At 37.4% G+C, this 22,220-nt stretch overlaps 1 protein-coding gene across 19 annotated transcripts in view; it reads right to left on the bottom strand.

The window, feature by feature from the left end:
• KDM6A (lysine demethylase 6A) overlaps window positions 1–22,220 on the bottom strand; it is a 149,483-nt gene that overhangs the window by 47,470 nt on the left and 79,793 nt on the right. For 8 of the 19 annotated variants that reach the window (XR_012058120.1, XM_072935291.1, XM_072935292.1 and 5 more), the window contains exons 6-10: window positions 21,027–21,147; window positions 10,160–10,214; window positions 7,384–7,418; window positions 4,995–5,060; window positions 3,760–3,853 (exon numbers count right to left, since the gene is read on the bottom strand). Coding sequence is in view for 17 of the 19 variants with exons in the window: in XM_072935291.1 (XP_072791392.1) it covers window positions 3,760–3,853; window positions 4,995–5,060; window positions 7,384–7,418; window positions 10,160–10,214; window positions 21,027–21,147 (371 nt within the window). In the remaining 2 variants the exon portion in view is untranslated. Of the gene's footprint in view, window positions 1–3,759; window positions 3,854–4,994; window positions 5,061–7,383; window positions 7,419–10,159; window positions 10,215–11,824; window positions 13,417–13,573; window positions 13,792–21,026; window positions 21,148–22,220 lie in introns of those variants that run through there. The other 11 variants (XM_041718667.2, XM_041718674.2, XM_041718677.2 and 8 more) reach the window with 4 other exon arrangements.

The following is a 22,220-nucleotide window of genomic DNA, read 5'->3' as shown; positions in this document are numbered from 1 at the left end:
TACCACAGTGCTCAGCAATGTCTTGCTGTTTGCTCAATAACCATGTATTTGTCTTAACAAGCCACTGCTTTTCAGAAAACATTTGTAAAATGTAAGATGTGACAGAAGACTGTCCCTGTCACACACATAAACAGCCCCTTGTGGAATACTATGACATGGATTTCATAAATTATCCAAAGTTTGCATAAAGTTCTGGTTAATGACAGAGTTGAGCACATACCTGCACTGCCTGTCCACTTAAAACCTCTGAGAACTAAACATTCAGCACCCTAAATTTGTGCTTTTTGATAAAGTCTAACTACATGGACAGGCAAGACTGAGAAGGAACTGATGGGTATTTGCAGGCTCACCTCGCTCTCTGTAATTACACTTTCCTTTATTATTTTTATTCTACCTGTTTGATACAGCTTATTTCTTTATTCCATATTTGTTAGCAGACACCACACTTCTGCAAATGGAATGCAATCTTCCAAACTTGAACAAAGGCAGTTGATAACAAAATCACAGCCACTGAACAACATTTGCCTGAGGTGGTCTCAGAAATATCACTTGAAAATTGTGGTTACAAGCAGAAGTTCGAATATTTCATGGACTGTAAGAAATGTCAGGTAAGGAGTCAAGTGGTTACAGTGCTACAGAAAGTACTTTATCTTGACTGAAAATCGATCAAGTAAAAAATCTACCAATCAGGGGAAAAAAAAAAAGAAAAAACCCCAGAGATTTTTGCAGTCATGTTAAACAACTTTGTGTCATTAAATTAATAAACAAGCTATGATTTTGATTCAAATCCCAAGCCTCTGAAGTTCTTCAGCATAGAGACAATACTCATGCTTTAACAAAAAAGGCTTCTCTGAGGTTGGTTGATTGGTATCACCTGAGTAACTGTATGTTAAGGATATATGTACCAGGTGCTGTTCCAGACAAAACCTGAGATAAAGATAATAGTTCAAGGATTATGAACAATCGTAAAAAAAAAGACATTAAACAATTTCCTCTATCTTTAGAAATGTTGTGTGCCTATTTTCTGTTTCATCAGAACCTTGCTGGATTGAAAGACTGCATATTGTATCTTTGTGAGATCTTTACTGAGGTTCACTGATAAAAAAGAACGAGACTATTTCTAGAAGACAGAAATGAGAACCAGCAATCCCTATCTGGCTTCTCTGCTGAAACAAGGGCTGCTTCCCAATTTTGTCTTCCTGCACAGGGAGTTGAAAAAGGCAGAAAGCAAGAAAGGGAGAGCAAACAGAAGTTTTCCACTGGAATAGCACAGGCAGGAGAAATTGGATCTGTTCTTGAGCATAAAATAAAGAATGTACATAAAGAAGGTGATGGAAAACTCCTAAGATGTGCAGTCTCCCATTTGCAAGACCTAGCTCCAAAACTCAACCAGCATAACTGACTACTTTTCCACTGCTGGGACATTTTTAATACAACAAACCAAACCACAGACCTTGTCCATCCTTCACAAATGTTCCATGCTCTTTTGCAGATCTTTGCAATCTCATTTGGAACAGATTTAGAAAAAAGCCCTCTGATGTGCTAGCCTAGCTCATGAGTCTTTTTTACATGCTTATCAATAATTCTCACACTGAATTTGTGGCAATCACTTTTTCTTTAGTAATTGTGTCTCTGAAGACATTAAATTCTTCCCCATTTCAGCACCTCAGATGCCTCATCCAATTACAGAGACACCATCCAGCAATGCCCCAGACAAAAAGAATTGGGAGTGCACTTGGGAACTCTAAGCAGATGTTTATGTTTCTCTTAACACTCTTCCTCATCCAACAGCTGAACACAACTGGAGACAGAATACTGGGACAGATTTGATCTTCAGTCTCATTAATTTAATGTCATTTTGGGCAAAGTGGTGAAGAGAATTGTTGTCTGGAAAGCCAGTGGAACAGCAAAGAGGAGGAAGATCTTACTGTGATGACCAACTGAACTGGTCAGCACTCATCACCTCCACTGGGTATGTATTTGTCTGGGAATCACAGGGCTCTCCTCCACAATCACAGCTTTGGAAACCAGCAACAGGAGCAAAGATTCTAGTAATTCTCTCACAAGACATCTGAACTTGCCTAAATTCCAATCTGGCTCAAGAAACATTAACTAGCGAAGGAAAACAAACAAAAGCTATTTTCAAACTGATTTTTTCTGTCAAAGTGGAAAAAAAAAAAAAAAACGAGTTCAATATATAAATACAAATATGTTTTGACTGGGTTTTGCAAGTAGCATTCTGGCAGATGGCAGGTATTTTCTATTATTTTTTCTAAGCAGCAGTGCACCACCCGGACTGTGCTTCCTGAGGAGGTGTTTTTATTACCAGCTGCTAAAGACTAAATCTGTGATAAACACCAGACTCTGATAAATACCACTGTTAACAGAGAAGAGCAAAGGAAAAGGCATTATTACTTCAATGTTCCAGTTAAGACCACTCTATCCCTTTCTCCACATAGAAGCTACCCACACAACCAAACTGGGTGACCTATGCTGATTGAATAAAGAGAGTTAATCCAGTTTTCAGACAGCAGACAGTTCTCAAAGTCACTGCTCTTACTGCTAGCACAGAGACCTGTGGCAGGATTTTATGAATACAACCATGTGCCTTTGCTTCTATAGTGGCAACATATATCAGAGATGAAAAAGAGCTGGTCAGCTCTTTTGAGAAGCCTGTCTTGCACTGAACAGATGTACAGCTTTTCTGGATGAAACTGCTGACAATTTATACTAGGTGACATAATATCAAGCTAAAAAAATAAAAATTCAAAGAGCTTACTGAGATGTAAGCAACAATGTCCTGTGACAGCAAAAAGAGCAACACCCAGAGTCCTGCAGCAAACTCCTCCAGCAGTTTCACTTGTGATTTCACAGAGATGACTCAAAATTAGCCCACTGATTTTGACATTCTGTCACAGAGCACAAATTATCCCACTCCAAATCCATACACAACCTGCATCACAGAAAAAGAAAGCACTGTGGCCATAACTTAATGCCAGTTGCAAATTTGAGTTAAACGACCAGTATGTGAAGAGGGAAAAAAAATAAAAATGGGCATAAGCAGGCTAAATTAATACTTAGAATAATAAATTAGATGAAGAACATGGAGAAGGTGAATGAAGAAGTTCTGAACTGGGTTGAACAATTTTAACAAAATATTCTGGAAAAACTTTTATATGGTATAGAGGACAAAAGCATTTTATTCTATCCACTTTTTAGAAATTCTTGGCTAAAAATTGTTTATCAGTTTTCTATAAAAATGGAATACAACAATTAAAAAAAAAAAAATCCTTTTCACTTTTTATGTGGTCTTTTTAATAGAACCTGATGATAAACCTTTTAGTTACAGAAGCTAGTTTTCATTACAGAGTATAATTATAGCGAAAGTAAAGGTAAATTTTCCAGTTGCCATGTTCTTCTATTCTGACACAGAATATTTAGGTTTTTTCAAAGGATGTTAACAGAATCAGAACAGAGAACACAGAATTCCAACTGCTGCCCTCTTTCTCTGAAAAACCACCCTCTCACTGCCCAAAATCTAACACACAAGAGCTTTTGGATTTTGTAAATTTAATCAAAATATTTTCCTCCTCTCTTATTTATTTGATTATTGCTATATGTTCTATTTGGGTGAAAATCTCACGTACCATGTGCAGTGTGTCTAAGACCCCCTTTGGAAATGGAGCCTTAAAAAACACTGCTGAAGGCAAAGATGGCAAAAACAAAACACAGAGGAAAATAAAAGTTAATTTTACATACCTAACTGCTGTAAGACAGTTGCTTTTACTTGTGCAGGAAGGTTTTCGATCTGCAAAAGCTGTTCATAAGCTTCCTTTGCAGAGTGATACTTTCTCTGCAAAAGGAAAAAAGTAAATGGATTAATCATAGAGCTTACAACAGATCACCAATAGCAACGATTTCACAGCACTGACAGCACACAAACACATTGACAAAAAATTATAGATTTTTTTTTTTTGCATACAGTGCATATGAAAGCTTTAATGAGTGACGTATATATATGGTAAGATAAAAACTTCCATAAATATCGTATTTAATAGAAACTGTCTACTTAAAAATAATTGAGATAAATTTGCAAATTATTAAATTTTGTCAACTCCTCATACATGCATTATGCTTTCTACACTACAATATTGAATATTTTGCTTTTAAGGGCAATACTTGAATGTGAATCTACATTTGAGAAAACCCCACACAAATTCCTCCCAGGAAATTTGTAACAAAAACCAAGATCATCAGTAATTGGAGGCTGGTATAATTTTGCCTCTTTCCTTCCTTTGGTATATTTGAACTGCCTCTTTCAAGATATTTGTTATCCTGGTAAGAGTTCCACCACATGTACAATTAAAAGGTTTATGCCTAGATAGGTACATCTTATAATCTGCTGTATAGTTTAGGTGTGCCTACAGTCTAGAAACACTCAGTTTTCAATTCCCTATACAAAGAGGTGTTGGTACAGTAAAAACATTTCCAGGTTAGGATTGGGGGTCTTTATTGATTTCTGTGAACTGTGTGAGCTGGTTTGTGTATATTAAAGGTTAAGACTTCTCAATAATTGATGAATTATATGGTAATAATGTCAGCATTTATCTTTGCATTCCCTAACAATAGTTGCTTAAAAGTGAATGTATTTTAAATGTTTCACTGTTCTGTCTCTCCTCTTCCACAATATGCTTTTAGGTAATTCAACATTAGACTTCATTCTGGCAAAGAGATGAAGAGTGCATTAAAATAAATGGGGCCAACTAAATGCAAATGACTGTGGCTTAATTACATTTGTTTTAAGCAAGGAGTACACAGTAATTAGTATTGGTGTTTTGAAGGGACAATTGGGAAGAAAACTAAACAATTAAATACCTAGCAGAATTAAAAAATGTCATCAAGTTCTTGAAATCTCAAAATCACAAAAGACAAATATTGGTGATTTAAAAACCTTATTCTAGTCAGGAAGAAAAATTAAAGCAGCAATTACATACTTTCAAATGGAACAAGGGGAAGTTGGTAGGAAAGATTTTTAATTGGTGTTCATGAAATGCAGACAACTGGTAAGAAAACAAATAATATAAATAAATAAAATATCCATGTCCAGCAAAAGAAAAACAATCAGGAAAAGATTTTAAATTTAGCATTGGGAACAAAATTTGTAGTTTATGACTATGAATGTTGAGCAAATGAACAGAAGTTCACTGTAGAGCATGACAGCAGAGGTAGCAATCCAGATGTCAAATTAGGTAAATATTAGTGCCTAATATTCACACTTTGAAAAATATGTTTACAGGCTCAGGAGGTTTCAGAAAGGACTTTACTTTTAAAATAGGGCATGTTTTCCACACCTAGAGTATTTTTTACTTTTGTAATTTGTTGTAGCATTTACCCCTTAGAAATCTGATAAATCTGATTGCCTACATGCCTTAAAATACAACAAAATCTGTCTCAATGTTTACATTTGGTTTTACTTCATCGAATCAGAATGGTTTGGGTTGGAAAGTATCTAAAGGTGGCTCAGAGCTCCGACCTGGCCTTGGACACTTCCAGGGACAGAGCACTCACAGCTTCTCTGGCAACCTGCCCAGGGCCTCACCACCCTCACATGGAAGAACTTTATGCCTCTATGCTAATTCCAAAGTCCTTGATGTTTGGCTGCATGATGAATGGTCTTAGAAATGGAAAAGGGAAGGAGAACCCAATCCAGCATCTTTCTTTAGACATCATACAAGCCATCTCACTTCCAGAGGTGAAATATTAGAAACCAGCATTAACCACTGCTAATTCTCATCAGCACCAGGCTTGTCTCTTGTCCAGAGCCTGGCAATCCATCATTTAAAGCACTGTGGTACTTAATAAAGAAGTGAATTAACTTTTTCGTTAATATTAAGAGAGTATATAATTTGCAAGTATATGGAGGGGTTCAAAAAACTGTTTCACTGGGTCCTGTAAAAGAAACTGAGCAACCAGCCTGTCTCTAAAACCTCTCTAATTGTGTCAGAGGTAATATCCAGAGTGAAGCCAATACTCTTTTGGTTGTCAGTTTGCCAAATTCCAAAAAACAAGATACCTCTCCCCACCAGAACTGTGAGACAAACCAAACCTAAGAGCACAACGCACCGGAAACTTTTTGGTCTGACTTGCATTAAAAAAAGGCCAGAAATCACAGCTTAAGCACAGCTAACACTGGCCACACACTTACACAGGACACCTGGCATGGTGACCTGGGGTGTTTAACCTCCTTGTCATCTGCTGGACTAAAGCAGAACTGATGTGCTGAATGGAATCTGGATGGCAGCCAAGTAAGAACCACAACAATCCATGAACTTGCTTAATGGTGCTTTGGGATGGCAGATTTCTGTCCTGTCATACAACTTTGCACCAAAAGCACTCGAAAATATTCTGTTTATCAGATTCATATCTATTATTTACACAGAAATACTTCAGGCCATTTTTCACTGTGCCATCAAAAGACAGCACTCACTTTCTAACTGACTGAAAATATAGTTTGTCTGTCATCCATTTCATTTACAACATGTTTTGTTTTCATGTCCCATCCCTTCCTCAGTCACATGATACCTATAAATGTTGTAGAAGGGCACAACATCTACATTATGTAACCAGTGTCAGACAAATCTCAAATATACCATAGCTGTCTCAGAAGCCACTTGAATTCAATTTACTGATATTCTGGAAGCTCAGGAGTGTTCTGTTATTTTCCCAAAAGATTCACCTGAAAAGCTCTGTGGTAGGATTTGACCCAGAATTAGTAACACAGCTTTATTTGCTGTTGACCACAGATCCTTAATGCCACATTCATCAATTTAATTTGAAAATTTAAGAACTTTTAAAATTGCACTTAAATTTTAAAATTTCATGTCAAATATACCACATATACTAAAAAGGCACATTGCCAACTGGTTGGGATTGATTCTGTGTGTGTACATGAGAAACAGTATGAATATATATATATATATATATATATATATATATATATATATATATACACATGAATTGAGAAACGTCATATTTTTAAATCTACATATAATTTTTTAATATAAATAGAATTTCATAAAATAATTTTCCTGGAAGTTGTATTTTGGGATTTGTTTTGTTGGTTTTTTTGTTTGTTTGTTTGTTTTTTCACTCAAATATGGAGATTAGTAAATATATGTTTATTAAGATACCTATCCCATTTTATAGCATCAGACTCCACACAGAAAATGTTTTTAATTTAGCCAAAGAAAGTCAAGTTTCTTGAGTGATTCAAGACTTCAGGATAAATTTACTAAAGCATTTATAATCTGAATTCTACGGACTGATTCCATCACATAGTTTGAAACTCAACCACACTTTATGAAAATGAGCTTAAAAACTTACCTGGATTTCATATAAGTGGGCAATGTGAAACTGAACTGTAAGAGTGGGAAAATCAAAATTATTAGTTTTAATGAACAAGAGCAATTGCAATGTTTTGAAGTGGGGGATAAACAATGTTTCAAATTTACCAATGCTCACCAAGACAAATTACATTTTGAAGATACCAAAAGAGAATTTTTTAACATTGATATTTCACACTTAATATACCAGAACTTACATAAAATTAATATCCCAACAAAGCATGAAAACTGCAAACAGATACTGAGATAAGCAGTCCATGGATTTTATTGGTGTTCTGAAACACAGTCCATTAACCTCTTAGTAAACTTAGCAATAAAATCTCTTGTAGCTGAGGTAAGAGAACACAGGTAGTATTTTCTGTACATAACCAAGCTAGAAATAAACGTTTTCATTCAGCTGCCAAGAAATAAGACTAACTAGGTTACAGAACATTATGTTGCACACTGCCAGTTTTACATGGAAGCTTAAATTTAGGTGTTTTTCTTCCTTTTAGGAATTGTCTTTCCCTTGTTAAACTGAACCAGAAGTTTAATTACAGGTGATAGTGTTAATTACAGGTGATACTTTGATTGTAACTGTTAAGCATTTTCAATTCCTCATGTAAATTGTCCAGAATGCCATAATACTACCAGCAGCCTGTGCAGGCAAGAAGATTGCTGGCTGGAGAAAGAAAAATGGGTTGTTCAAGAGCAAAAGCAGAGACAAAATTACCCTCACACTGCTCAAATAATCACAGAAAAGATTTGAGAACTGCTAACCTGGACATTCCATGGACTGGTAAATACCTAAAGCTAATTGAAATTAATGTAGTCCTCATTCTGCTTTGATGAGGAAAGAAAAGTTCCTTCGAGACAGACTTTTGCTCCACGTTTGTGAGGATTACAAGTAAGAAAATACCTGTGTTTGAGCCAAGCTCAATTTACTTCAATTACACAGATTTTTCTCCCTTGAAGCTACAGAATAGTATGACATCAAATTACCATACATACAGGTAATATGGAGTTCAGGGTTTCACTCTGGGTCATAAGGGAGGGAAAATATCTCCCTTTGTGCATTGCTTTGTCCTCTGCTATAAAGAAGGAAGCCAAGTGCACTTGGGAAACCAGGTCAGAATGAAATGCATCATCTAAAATTTTAATAAACTTTTTGTGTTCTTGCTAAAGGGCACATAACACACCCATTATGTTCACTGCATCATCAAACTTAGCACTGTGTACTGATGAAAGAAAAGCCCTGCATTTGTTTCAGGAGTTCATTATCTAAAAAACCTCTCTCTCATTTTTTCCCCTCCTAACAAAACCCCTTCAGTGTGAAGCTTCAAAATGAAGTGATGCCTTGGAGAGGAAAGGAGAATTAAAGGTGTCAGGTTAGCGACAGTCCAAATAGGAAGAAGAGATGCTTAGTACTCTGCTGGGAACATTTCTGCTGGAACACACTCGGTGTAATGCTGCTACTCACCCAGCCCTTAGAAATGCAAGGGGGAGGATTAAATGGAGCATTTAGTGAGGGTACCCAACACCCTGGGGCAGGGGGGTCAGTTCTCCTTCCAGAGCAGCACAGTGGGACCTGGCCAAGCACCTCTTCACTCTCCTCCTTTGGGTTTGTCAGGCACTGAAGCCTTTACATGGGGCCACCCCTCTACACAAATCTGGGGGTAAGGGGTAGGAAAACCTTACAGAAATCCAGAGGTTTAGTGAAAACTGATAAACTTAGTGAGAAAGAATATGAACAAACACAAAATACAATAAAGACTCACATGTCTGATAGAACAGTAATAAAAGCCTATTGACTCTGGGAGAATTCTACAAATTTTTTACAAAATTATCTGTGCCTGTTGCTGATAAGTGACAAAGCTTTGAAGAAAAGCCTTGAAGCACAGCTGGCTCCTTGATACAGCCAGTGGTTTCAGCCATGTGAACAAACTCCCTTTCACTACCTTGCTGATACAATATCCACAATTCCATCCAGTTTTTACAGAAATGTTTTTAAATATTATATCCAATGCCTCTGAAGTGAGATTTGGGAGGTAACTTAAGCTAAACATGAATAACAACTTAAGCTCAAGCATGAAGGTACCTTAAAAACTGAAGGAATAATTTCCTTCACAACTTTCTGCCTTTTAATTCTTACAGACTCCAAAACATGGAGAAACACATGTTTATTCTTGCATACAATTCCACAAACTATGTATAAATACCTGCAGGACACTCTGTTACAGTCTATGATAGATCACACTGCGCTAAGGATTAACATGTTCAAATATAGACTAATACATAGTTGAGATCAAAAAATCACTAATATGGTTTTTTTTTTCCTTATTTCTGCAGTAATTTTGGATGAATTATGGTTTTGGAGCTGTAAATTTGAATGGCATGACAATAATCACTGAAAAGTTATAGATTATTAAGATGATGCAAAGTTTAAAATAATTGGTATTAAATGTTTGCCACAGCACAAGCTCCAAGTTCATAAATATATAAAAAGCAGTCAAATAATAAGTTTCCCCCAGGTTTCAATTCTTTGGAGTAATGAATAAGCAAAGTCTCAATTTTTACTTATTCAATTTTCTAAAACAATCCACAATTCCACTGGAACATCTGTCTCCACTGAGAGAGGCAGACAGGTTTTGTAGCCTCCCTTTCTCAATATCAATTCTTTTGATTTTGAAGACCTGGCTCATTAAAATTTCATACAGTTGCAAGCATAGCACTTTAAAAAAGATCCACAATAAAATAAATACTTATTGGTTACTTACTTTCAGCGTTAGACAAAGTGCAGGGATTGCAGTCAATCAAAGCTAACTGAAAATGCTGGAAAGAAAAAAGAATTATTTGCTTTTCAAACAAAGTAATACTAGCACTTGGGCAAACTACTAAGAGTAAATCAATTTTCTACTTGAAAATCAATACTGCATTTTACCATGTGTCTTAAAAAAACCAGTTTTCAATTTCTGTTCAACTGCTTACTACAGAAAAGTTATTTTTTTTTTATTGCAAATACTTCAATGCTTCTATGAACGTATGATAGCAACAGATCTTAATAAAACATGGGGTTGCATCTGAAATAATATACACAACTGGACTGCAGACACACCAGCTCACAGCCTCATGGAGATAAATACTTAAGCACTCAATCTATCTAGAAAAATAGAACACTCTCCCTACAAACTGAGTTATTTTAAGTTTCTAAAAACTGAGTTATTTTAAGTTTCTAACTCTTGTCAAAAAAAATTTAATATGAATACCTCTACATTAGAATATGAGTTCATAAGAAGGCCATAAGTTCTCACATTCTCTCCTCCAGATGTGAGAAAACTTCAGTTAAACATTAAACCTTGTATAATTTTAATCACTTTTCTTTAAGGAATAAAAAAAAATCTTTTAAAACATTCTAGGTTCTGAGGTAAGTTTTTTCACTCATCTATAAAGAAGGTCACATAATCAGAGCACTGAAGTCTGTCTGCAAATGTCATGTTAATTCAATGATCAGTATTTAGTTTGAGACACGAGTGTATAAAGATGAATGGAACAGACAAAAAAACTCCAGTTCCTGAGCTTTTCCATAAACTTCTGAGAAAATCCCCACATGGTGTGAAATTTTAATTGACATATTAGTTCAACAGAGAATAAGGCCTAGAAATACAGGAGCCTAAGAGTCACCTATGAAATTTTACTGTCAATAAATACAGTTATTTACAAAATACAGTATCAAGTGAGTTCTAATACACAAAACACGACTGAAGATTTAGCAAACTTTATTTTCTTAGCACAAAAATGATATTTTAGATCAAACTATTCAGGATGCCAAATTAGGCTCCACTGGGAGCCTACTGCAGTAGCTGGGAAGAAAAAAAGTCTGTATCAATGAATAGGTGCAACACCCTTTCAGTATTGTACTCAGCTATTAGATGCTACTTAACTTTCTTCATGGTCATAATAACTCCTTGAGTACACCATGTCTATAAAAAACACATCTCTAAGATGTTTAAGATTTTATCAGACCATCACGTTTCCAAAAAGCCCTAATTTTAATAGGGACAAAAATTAGAAAATTAATATATTATCCAATGCAAGACATAAGAAGAATGCTGACACTTCCATAAACTCTGACATACATGGCTGCAGCTTCCTCCTCACCCTCTTCATCAACATAATTTGAAACATATAACAGCATTTTAAAAATGAACCAAACTCAAGTTGAATAACAACACAAATTCATGATTTATAATGAACATCTTAGTAATATCCCCCCAGAAGGGAACACAAAAACCAATGGATTCACACCATAAAATAACCTTTTAACCTTAGTGCAAGCATTAAATAATAGCTTACAAATATTAATTATTAGCTTATTTCTCTGCTGTTCTGTTCCTTTCCCTAGTGCTCAGCAGGCAGACAACTTACAGTCTCCCCTCACTTACATTGCAATGCAGGTTGAGTGCCTCAGAGACATCCTTTAGTCTGTTACCATAGTGATTCTACTAAGCAGACAAGTTTAAAAAAAAAAATAACCCTAAATAAAAATAAAATGCTCTATCTTAAATTGCATTTTGCCTGCCAAAAGAAAAATAAAAGGCTCTGGCCTGTACAGCTAAGTGTTACTGATCTTAAAGGTACAAAATCCTTCCTGTACAGATGTGTCACCTTGCACCATCACTTACAATTACTACAGAAAGATACAGCAGAATGGAACAGATTTGCTCTCATCTAGTAATGCTATTATAAAAAATAAGCAAATCTAAAGTAAAAAGATTGACAGCTCTTCTGTAGCAGCTCTTCTGAAGGGTTACTGCAGTGAGACTCACTGAGAGAAAGCAGGCAACCATGTAAGAATAGCTAACCATTTTAATATATAAGTATGCCAATAGTATCAAGTACTATACAGTAAAAAAAAAAGCAGAAATATTCTCAGCAATCCCTCCTAAAAATTAAATATTCACTGCTACAGTAGCCAACTTTTGAAATTCAAAATCCACATGATGAAAATTTTCTTAGTGTGGCAAATTTCTATTTGCGCTTTTCACTAATCTACAAACAGTAAAGAAATTGATAAACCAAAGCCAGTAACTACAGAAAAACACAGCATTTGCACTAGACAGTTATCACAATTTAAAGCAATACACAGAAACCCCTGAAGCTTCCAAACCAAGCACCTCTGAAATGCACACACACGAGCAAACCTACACCTCTTTCCGGATAAATAATACATAGCACCCCATTAAGTACCCAAAATCAGACCATAAAAATCCCCCATGCACACATTTTAACCCATCAACCTCATCAGCCAAATGCAGATCCACTAATCACAATTACCAGCACCAAAAAAATTAAAAAGTTGTAATAATTTCCAACTTCCATTTCTGCAACCAACAGCAGCGGCTGGCAAACATCTGCACCCCTCTCAAATATTGCAGCACTGAGCTGGCTACTGCTGTGTGGAATAGTTGTTATGCAGGAGAGGCCGCTGCAGCTCAGAGACGACACACAATACCTCAAGGCAGACAGCAGTCTATAGAAATTCAAATCCCCAGTAAGAGGATTTACCTAGAAGGCAGTGTTCTGAATGTTAAAAACTAACAGGCTCTTCTCAAGGGCTGCGGCTCAAGGCACAATCAGAATCGTTTAGGTTAGAAGAGACTTTTAAGATCAGCCAAGCCCTAAATCACCTTGATTTGTAGCCATCTGTAATTGCAGAGTTATCTACAGCCCATTCCATCTCCTCTGGAGTCCTTGACTTGCCTCTGATTGTGGAAACAATTCCGAAGATAACCTTTCCAAGGATGAGAGGTACAGTGGATTCCATAGAAAGAGAACTGATGAAAGCACTAGGTCTGGTAGTAAAGTAACAGTAATCTGATGCTGATTTAGGTAACTTAACATGCTTTCTGTCATAGAATTAACATCGATTCTTTCAAATGTAACAGGCGAGTACCCAAGGTTTTGTTGTTTCTTTAATCAATAAATGACAAAAGCAAACCCAACCCTTTTCTTTTCAGTGCAAGATTTTCAGTGCTGTCTCTGTTTACATGCAAACCTGAGACCTCTGTAGTGATGCTACTCCCTCCTCCTCTCCAGGGTGACATCAGCAAGTTTAATAGCTCTCAGCTCTGCATTTATCGAGCAAGCAAGGCAAGCCATCATCTGAAACCTGACAATCCTCACCGACTTACCATGAAGGAAAGCTCCATCATGATTCAGTAAAATTCTGTCAGGAGATGGCTTTTTCTGCCTGTGTGACCTAGGTGCGATGCCCGTGTTGCTCAGAGCAGCTTTTGTTCAGATAAGTAGGGCACGGAGAGCATTGTGTAACCAGCCAGGGAAGGGTGCCAAGCCTCCACTTGCCAGGCATCTCTGGGACCAGGGGAGAGGGTCAGGAGAGGACACGCTCCATGTGCTGCCACAGCAGCTCATCCTGCTGCTCTCCACTGCTTTCTGAGCTCAGAACAAATTCAGCTTGTGTAGTGTAAACACTCAGGTACTTTTGTCCAACATTCAAAAAAAAGCCAATTTACAGATGGGAGAAAAAAAACTCTGCTGGAGGACATAGGGAACAAAAGCCACAGATACATATACACTGAACAGCAGCAGTGTGCTCTGAAAAATCTCTTGTTCTGACAAGCCCTAAGAGAAAAATTATTTTCAAACAAAGATCATACAAGCTGTATTTTTGCAAGCCGTAGAAGGGCTGCATCTGAATTTACTGACCAATATCTTATACAGTGATTTTCACAAAGCTATCTCAACACTCTCATTTGCCTCTACCTTTTATGCATTATTTCTGCAACATCAGAATTCAGGCTGTGCTAACAGCCTGAAAGGCTGCCAGCAGCAAGAGAACGTCACAGGGGAACGGGAGGACCGGGAGTCTGCTGCAGCACCAGCACGGCCACGGAGCTGATCCACCGAGCTGGGGTCACTCCAGGACTCAGCCTCCAGCCCCCACAGCTGCACAGAAAGCATGGCTCAGTCCTTGCTACTGACCTGTGGCTACCCTGGAGTATTTCTGTGTGCCCTGAATGCCAACCTTGCACTTACAGCTACGTCTGATAAAAGTGGATCTGTCCGGATAGAGATGCCTCTTAAGGAGAAGGTCCATGAATGAAACTCTTCAATATTCATTGAAGAATCAATGAATATCCTGAGTTGGAGAGGACCCACAGGGATCACTGAGTCCAGCTCCTGGCCCTGCACAGAACCATCCACAAATGTCACATTATGTACCTGAGAGCACTGACCAAACCCTTTTCGAGCTCTGCTAGGCTGGTGATGTGACCACTGCCCTGGGGAGCCTGTTCCACTGCCCAACCACCCTCTGGGGGAAGAACCTTTTCCTAACATCCAACCTAAACCTGCCCTGACACAGCTTCAGGCCATTCCCTTGTGTTCTGTCACCACAGAGATCAGAGCCTGCCCCTCCTCTGCCCCTATGAGGAAGCTGTAACTGCAGTGAGGTCTCCCCTCAGTGTCCTCCAGGCTGAACAGACCAAGTGCCCTCAGCTTCATATGGCTTCTCCTCAAGGACCTTCACCATCTTTATTGCCTTTGGCCACTCTCCAATAGCTCCACATCTTTTTCCACTGTGGTGCCCAACTGCACTCGAGGTGAAGCTGCCCCAGCCCAGAGCAGAGCAGGACAATCTCCACCCTTGCCTGGCTGGTGATGCTGTGCCTGATGTCCCTCAGGACAGGGATGTCCCTCCTGACTGCCAGAGCACTGCTGGCTCATGTTCACCTGGCCACTGACTAGGACACCCAGGCCCCTTTCCACAGCACTCCTCTCCACATCATCATTCCCCAGTCTGTCCATACACCCAGGGCTGCCCCATCCGGCCAATAAGGATATCCAAGGATATCGGTTGCCCCACCAACACCCTTAGATCAAATGCTCAATTTCTGAACTACCTATTCCTCTTCCCATAGTGTGTTCTTCCCCACTTCCCAAATGACAGAAGATGCCACACAGCACGGTAATTCAGTTTTAGCACTTTCTCCTCTTTGTAATCATTGCATTTCTAACATACACCTGTAATTCTCTTTTACAGGAATTAAAACCCGAGCGAAACTAGGTAAGAGAGAATAAAAGAGAACACTCTGTAGGCCAGACATTACGGTATCATTATCCACTGTCAAGACCAGTCACACTAATAACTCTCCTGCAGTTTCATTACAGTGCCATGCTGCATTAAAAAACTTCCATGGATTTACTTCTTGGATGTGTCTTTCCACCACTGACATATGCAAACTACAAAGTCAAAGAGAGAAATTTCAATCCCAAATGCTGCTTTCCAACTACTTACATTTTTACTGAAATGATCTTTTGATTAATTTCATTTTGCTTTCCACAAAATGCTTTTTTGTGTGAAGCGCTTGAAATCTTGGATATACAACTTTCAAGAGCCAAAGCCCTTCACCTTGTTTTTTACCTGAAAAAGCAGCTGTTTCCAGTAGAATTAAAGACATTAAACTAGACATAAGAAACTAAAATGTCTCATAACCACATGTATTTTGACTAGTTATTTTTAATAATTAAAATACATAAGGTTTCAATGTACAATGTTTAAACTTAAAAATACCTAATCTAAGCCCATACAAGAAAGTTAACTAGATGGTAAAAAAGCACATGAAGGCTCAAAATCACAAATTTTCACTTTCCTAAATACTTGTTTACTTAATACTCAGAGAAAGAACATAAAATATGAATGATATGTCTATAACAGTTATGTGTTGGCATATAATACTGGCACTAGCTAAAAATATCTTTTATAAGTATATATATACAGGAGAAATATTTGAATAAGTAGTAGAAGAGTGTCTGACTGACTATAAATAAATACTTCAAGCTGTTCATTGGTACATCAGTATTTAATTTCTTTATATTTCATGCATATTCATACAATTCATGCACATTTTAATTATTTTGCAGCCTTTTTCTTATCCTAATATAAGCAGCATGTCTTAACATTACTAACAAATGAGAATCTTTAGAAGAATAATTTAAAAATTAAAATTATATTTAAATTGATGATTTACGGGCAAGATGAAAGCATATGCCTGAAGCAAACTACTGGAATAACTGTTTGTGTATAAAGAAGGAGGAAAAATTTCTGTATGTGAAAGACAGAATCAGTATTTCTACTAAAAGGCAGATAATTGAAAACATGAGAAATTGAGTTCTCATTCTTCTAAAGGTTTTGTTACTGGGTACAGGATGTACCTGTAATAAAATCAAATAAAATTCCCGAAGCAAAACATTGCTTTGTTTGCTATAAACCAACCTGCTTGTGTCCAGCCTTCCTACTGACCACCCATTAAAAAAAACTCACCCCACAAACCAAACAAAATCCAACAAAACCCACACAATTTCGCTACCACAAATCTTCAAACAAAAGCAAACAAAGCTTCCCCTCATAAAACCAAATCCTCAGAAAATCTGCCCCCTGGCCCTCACTGTTCCCTCGATGTTATCAATCTAATAAATATAAAAAAAATAAAGGTTTCTTTTCTCCGTTAAGTATGAATTCTGCATTCAAAGGGCTTTCAGGATCCCCATTAAAAACATGAGACTTCAACACCACCAAGCAGGATGAGCACCAGAAGGTTTCCCATAGCTGGCACCTGGTGCTCAGCTCCAGTTCTCAAAAGGCTCTTGAGCACTATGCCATACAGAAATGTCCTCCAAAATTCTCTTTGATATCTTTCATTCCCACATATTTTCTAGGAATTGTTTAAGATTCATCAGTACTTAAGAGAAGAACTGAGACACACATCTGAAAGATGATTACATGCACCTATTAAAAAAGGAAGCCAAATAAAAAAAAATATACTCAATAGGAAAATGACCATGACAGCAAGTGGCATGTCAGAAATAATGTGGCACAAACTCAGAAGTATGAATATTTTTTCCAACTACATTTACCCAATGAATAAAAAGATACATTATATCCCTAGAGATCTTGCTTTATTCTCTTTCCAGATTATCACAGTGCCACCACAGCTACCACCAAGGAACACAGCATTCTTTGTGTCATTTGTAAGAAGCAGTGAACAGGAAAGGGGCAGCAGGACATAGTAAATGAAAAAAGCTGGACTGTGAGGGAAACCTCAGTAGCATGGTGTTGCTACAGTCATCAGTCTATTAAAAAGAAATCCATCCCCCAGGTCAATGCCAGTTAATTTTGGAATTCATTGTACTCTTCTGATGGAAGGGGCAAATTCAGCTTTCAAGTCTCACCTCTGAAGGTAACGCTGCCCAGTCTGCCTGATTATACAAGGACTGTTTTCTTTTCAAGAAGGGACACTTTTTTTTCCTTAATGTAAGCCTGAAGGCCAAGTAATTTTCAACAGCATTGGTGTTGCAGGAGTTTATGGCAGTGGGTTAACAGAGAAAGTCAAGGATTCTCATAGTAATTTGCAAATCTTAACTGCAGAACAGGCAAAACCAGTAATTGATTTTGAAAAAACACTGGGAGTTGATTTTATGCTTGTTAAACAGCACTCTAGCAATTATCTTGATCATCAACATCTTAAAATAGTAAAAATTAATTTTGTGCTTAAATTGCTTACATAAAATACAGATGATTTATGTTAATGCTCTAAAATTGTGAAAAACATGGAATATGACTTTCAGACTTACATCTTCCCCCTTTGCCTGAAGACTCTCAGTGACAATGCCTCTCACTGACAATGACTCATCTGTTGGCAATGGTTTATTCTTAGCAATTACAGACTTAACATGAATGTTTAAATACCATCAAAAACATTATGATATTTCAAAGCACTTTAATGCAACGTTGGTACAATCTGTGAAATCCAGAGCAGCCACAAGCGAATACCAGATAAAAAAGCTACTTCCACTTTCTGCCTCAGTGTGAATGGGGAGCTCAAATCGGGCAAAGAGCCCCAGGAAAAAGGATCCCAACACCCTTAATTACTCTCTAAAATCCTGGATCTTTTTTAAAAGGTCCACAAAACCAAAAAAGGCACAACAAAACAACTCTGTCTTTTCATTGCTTTGGGTTTCTTATCTTTCTTTTGTTTGAAGATACTCATCTTCATTCTCTCATGTCCCAGAGAATGAGACAGACACTGTGAGAAAACATCCCTTCCCCATTTTATTTTCTCCATGGTTGAGCATAACCAGTGCACCAGCACATTATTTCACTCTCTTCACTAAGAAAGCATTTTCTGTTTTGCCTCTTATATTCTCGTCACTCAGAGCTCTGGTTTAAGGTGTGTTTTTTTTTTTTAAATCACAGTCAGATTGGCTTTTAAAGAAGCTACAACCCTGTTCTACTGAGTTTTCTCCTCAACCGACACATTGTGATGTTTGAACTGGTAAGTTTCGATCAGTAACACTTTATTTTCAAGCAAAGTAGGTAAGTCCTTGGACTGCACCTTAAATCCACAGCTGAGCTGAACTGGAAACAGCTCAAAGTGCTCAAGACCAAGTTCCACTGGGTCTTTTCTTTTGTTCCGCACTCTTATTCTTTACTAAGTATTGCAACCTCCATAGCAAAGAAGAAAACCAGAAACTCTGCTTCAGGTATCTCAGCTGGTAATTCCAGAGCAGTTTCTCATTACATTTTGAATAAGAAGGGGATAAGACAGCTCTGTCCCCTCCTTTCCATTCCATCAGTCTTGCACTGGATGTACCAACCAGGCAATCTCAAGCTGAGCTAGCTCAGACTTCTGATCCACCTAAGTCTGCAAATGGGGAAAAGCAAAAAATGAAAAATCACTCGATTCAATGTGGCTGAGAGTGCTGAATGAGGCAATCGGACTGCAAGGCAGAAAATGAGATTAACTTTTAGGAACAAGCTGCAGTGATACTCCTTTAAGAAAAACTCCTTCAATGCAAACACCCATGTTCATTTCTCCATCCTTTGAAGACCATTCCTCTGCCCCAGGGTAATGTGCTTTTGTTGTGGCCATTTGTTTCCTTAAGCAACTTAACCATATGCCACATAAAAGCAAAGGAATTATGATAATTTTGAATTTAAAAAGATTAATTTCTTTCTGTTTTCAAAATACTACTTTGGTGTTATTCCCATTTGTAGCTGGTGTTTTGAAAACTTAAAGTTTGGTATACTCAAAACCGTCATGGTAAGTGACTGATTTGTTTTGCAAAGTTGTGAACATCAAACACAAGAAATTATTTAGACTGACTTATCATAATATTTATTTATCATAATATTATTTAAATACCTGATTCACTGACAGAACTGCAAATTTAATGGCACAGCAGAAAAAGGTTATCTATTTCTTGATCAATTTATATGAAATATTAAAATCAGAATCAACTAGGTTGGAAAAAAACCTTTTGAGATCATTGCGTTTCTTCTACTACTTGATTAGAAAATGACCACCTCCTTGTAAATTTAATCTTATTTCCTCCCAGCTTCTTTAAAAATAAACCCAAAATGTACTTCAGCACTTATTTTATTCTATTTATGTCATGACATACCAAATCTGTGCCAAAGTATAAGAAAATAGGATCACTCCAGCTCACACATAATCCCTTTCTCAACAGTGATCTACCTCTCCTTGCTCTCTTTCACCATTCATTGCATGGAATCTTTTCTACTCCTCTGCACAATTTCCAACTCCACCAATATCTGTAGGTGAAACCTTGGGCTCTGGATGAAAAGGGAAGCCTGGGGAGAGAACTGCTTCCCTCCATCACAGATACTGAAAGGGAAAATTGAGAGTAACACTCTACTCTTTCAAGTCTTGGACAATGTGATTCTGACAACCCAAGAAAACAATCTGCCAAGAAAAAAAAGCCGTAAGATTCTTGAAAGCAAAACACTTATTGTTTTCAATAATTTTTAGGGAAGATTAATATGCAGAAATGTGTTTACAAATTGCACTTAATTAGGTGTATTTCCCACCACATCCAAGTCCGTTAAAAGAACTCTTCCTTTTTCCAAGACACGTAACAGCTAAATTTTGAGGCCAGGAAGGAAAGAACATGTGGGTAAAGTAGAAAATGGGAAGAGGAAAAGCATGGGCACACGTGCTGAATAGAGGGAGATAAAATGTCAGATTACAGAGACCAGAAAAGAATGTAAATAGTAAGGAATCTGAAGAAATACAGAAGAAACAAAGCACTGTTACCATAAACCACTTCCAATTGATTAGCCAGAAATTGTGGCCTTAGAACCTGACTCTCAAGCCAGACAATAAAAGAATAATTAACTGCTAGAAAAGTAACAATTATATAAAAAAAGACATTATTTTGCATAAAAACTTTCTACTTTACTAAGTCAAACTAATTCCAAGAACTTCCAGTTTACAACAGAAAAGTTGGGGGGAGGATATAAAAATAAAAATCAAATAATCCAAGTTGCTATTTTTTTTCCCTTAGCTTTCAGTACAACCTCAGTCTCCCCCAAAGTTCGCTAATTTTAACAAGAGGCCTACACCAAATTTTTCATCTGAGTGTAGCACCTCACACACCTCAAACTCTTCTTCTGTTTAGAGTAAGACACTTCACATTAAAGCACTTCAATTTCTACAGCAGGTGCTCTGTGACTTGCCTGTGCTTATGCATTCCTTGCAGCTTTAAGATGCAACACATGACTTGTAAGAAATGTTAATTCAATCTGAGAGGACTTAAACCTACCTTTAAACTAGACTCATAGTCTGTGTTCACTTTGAACATAAGCCCAAGTCGCAAATGAATTTCCTTGGCTCGACAAAAGCTGGGATCAACATAAAGCGCCTCCTGAAATGCTTTAATTGCCCTGAAAGAAAAACACAGATTAAAAAAAATTATGTTTTGCTGAAGTATTACTCTACAATCAATGTTTTTTGTAAGGTTAACAAAGTGGATCAGAAAGTATTGTTACAGAAGAAAATACCAAAATAATGGTTTACATGTAATGTTTTTGGTGCATGGCTTTTGATTCTTCAAGGATTGGGTAATTTTGAACTCCAGATATCCTCATGTATTTGAAAGTCTAATCTTTTCTATTAATTTAGAGAAACTAATTTGCTGCATGAAATACACTAACACATCTGATATTTCTGAGAGGGTGACTCACAAATTAGTTACAAAATTTGTGCAAGTTCACTTACAACAGGCAGGTTGCTTTTGATTCTAGCAGTGCAGACTCCCAAGCAGCAGCAGAGGAGAGATCACACACATCTCCCATTGCACCTACCTGCTCTCCTCTTCCCACTTTCTCCTCCCTTTCCCAGCACCAGTGCCACAAAAGGACTCAGATAATACCAGTTGCTCCATAACTTCCAAATGCAGACATAAAAGCCTGCCAGCTCCTTACACAGTAACTTTCTTTCATATTCCCATGATATGTGAAGATGGCTCTGATTCTATTTTCTTACCTTCAAATCCTCTCTCACTTGTCCCTGTTAATAATGGCACCGTACCAGATAAAACAGAAATGCCATCTAACAACTCCATCTTGGAGCAGAAGCAAAGTGACTCTGAACAGGACTGCTTTGCCTCTCAGGCCATTGCATAAAACTAGGACAGCTGAAATGCAACTAAAAGATAACAGAATTAAAGTCACAGAGGAATTAAGATAGAAGCTAAGCCTCATTGTTGCCTGAAATCCAATGACAGGTTGAAATAAAATCCCTTCCTGTACACCACTGGTCAGACAACAAGAGAAATCAGAACCAGCCTCACTCAGGGTAGATTTGAGCCCCAGGCCAGAGAACACAATCCCATTGAAGCCCCTGGAACCCTAAAGGTGGATGCCAAGGTGACAGGTGACAGGACAGTCTATGTGGAGAACTGGACCCAGGGACACAGCAGCACAGGGACAGGGATTACCTACAGTGCTTAAAATCA

This window comes from Taeniopygia guttata, chromosome 1 (assembly GCF_048771995.1).
Source record: "Taeniopygia guttata chromosome 1, bTaeGut7.mat, whole genome shotgun sequence".
In the NCBI taxonomy this organism is placed as follows: domain Eukaryota; kingdom Metazoa; phylum Chordata; class Aves; order Passeriformes; family Estrildidae; genus Taeniopygia; species Taeniopygia guttata.
The sequence above is the reverse complement of the archived record's forward strand: the minus strand, read 5'-3'. Positions and strand labels throughout refer to the sequence as shown.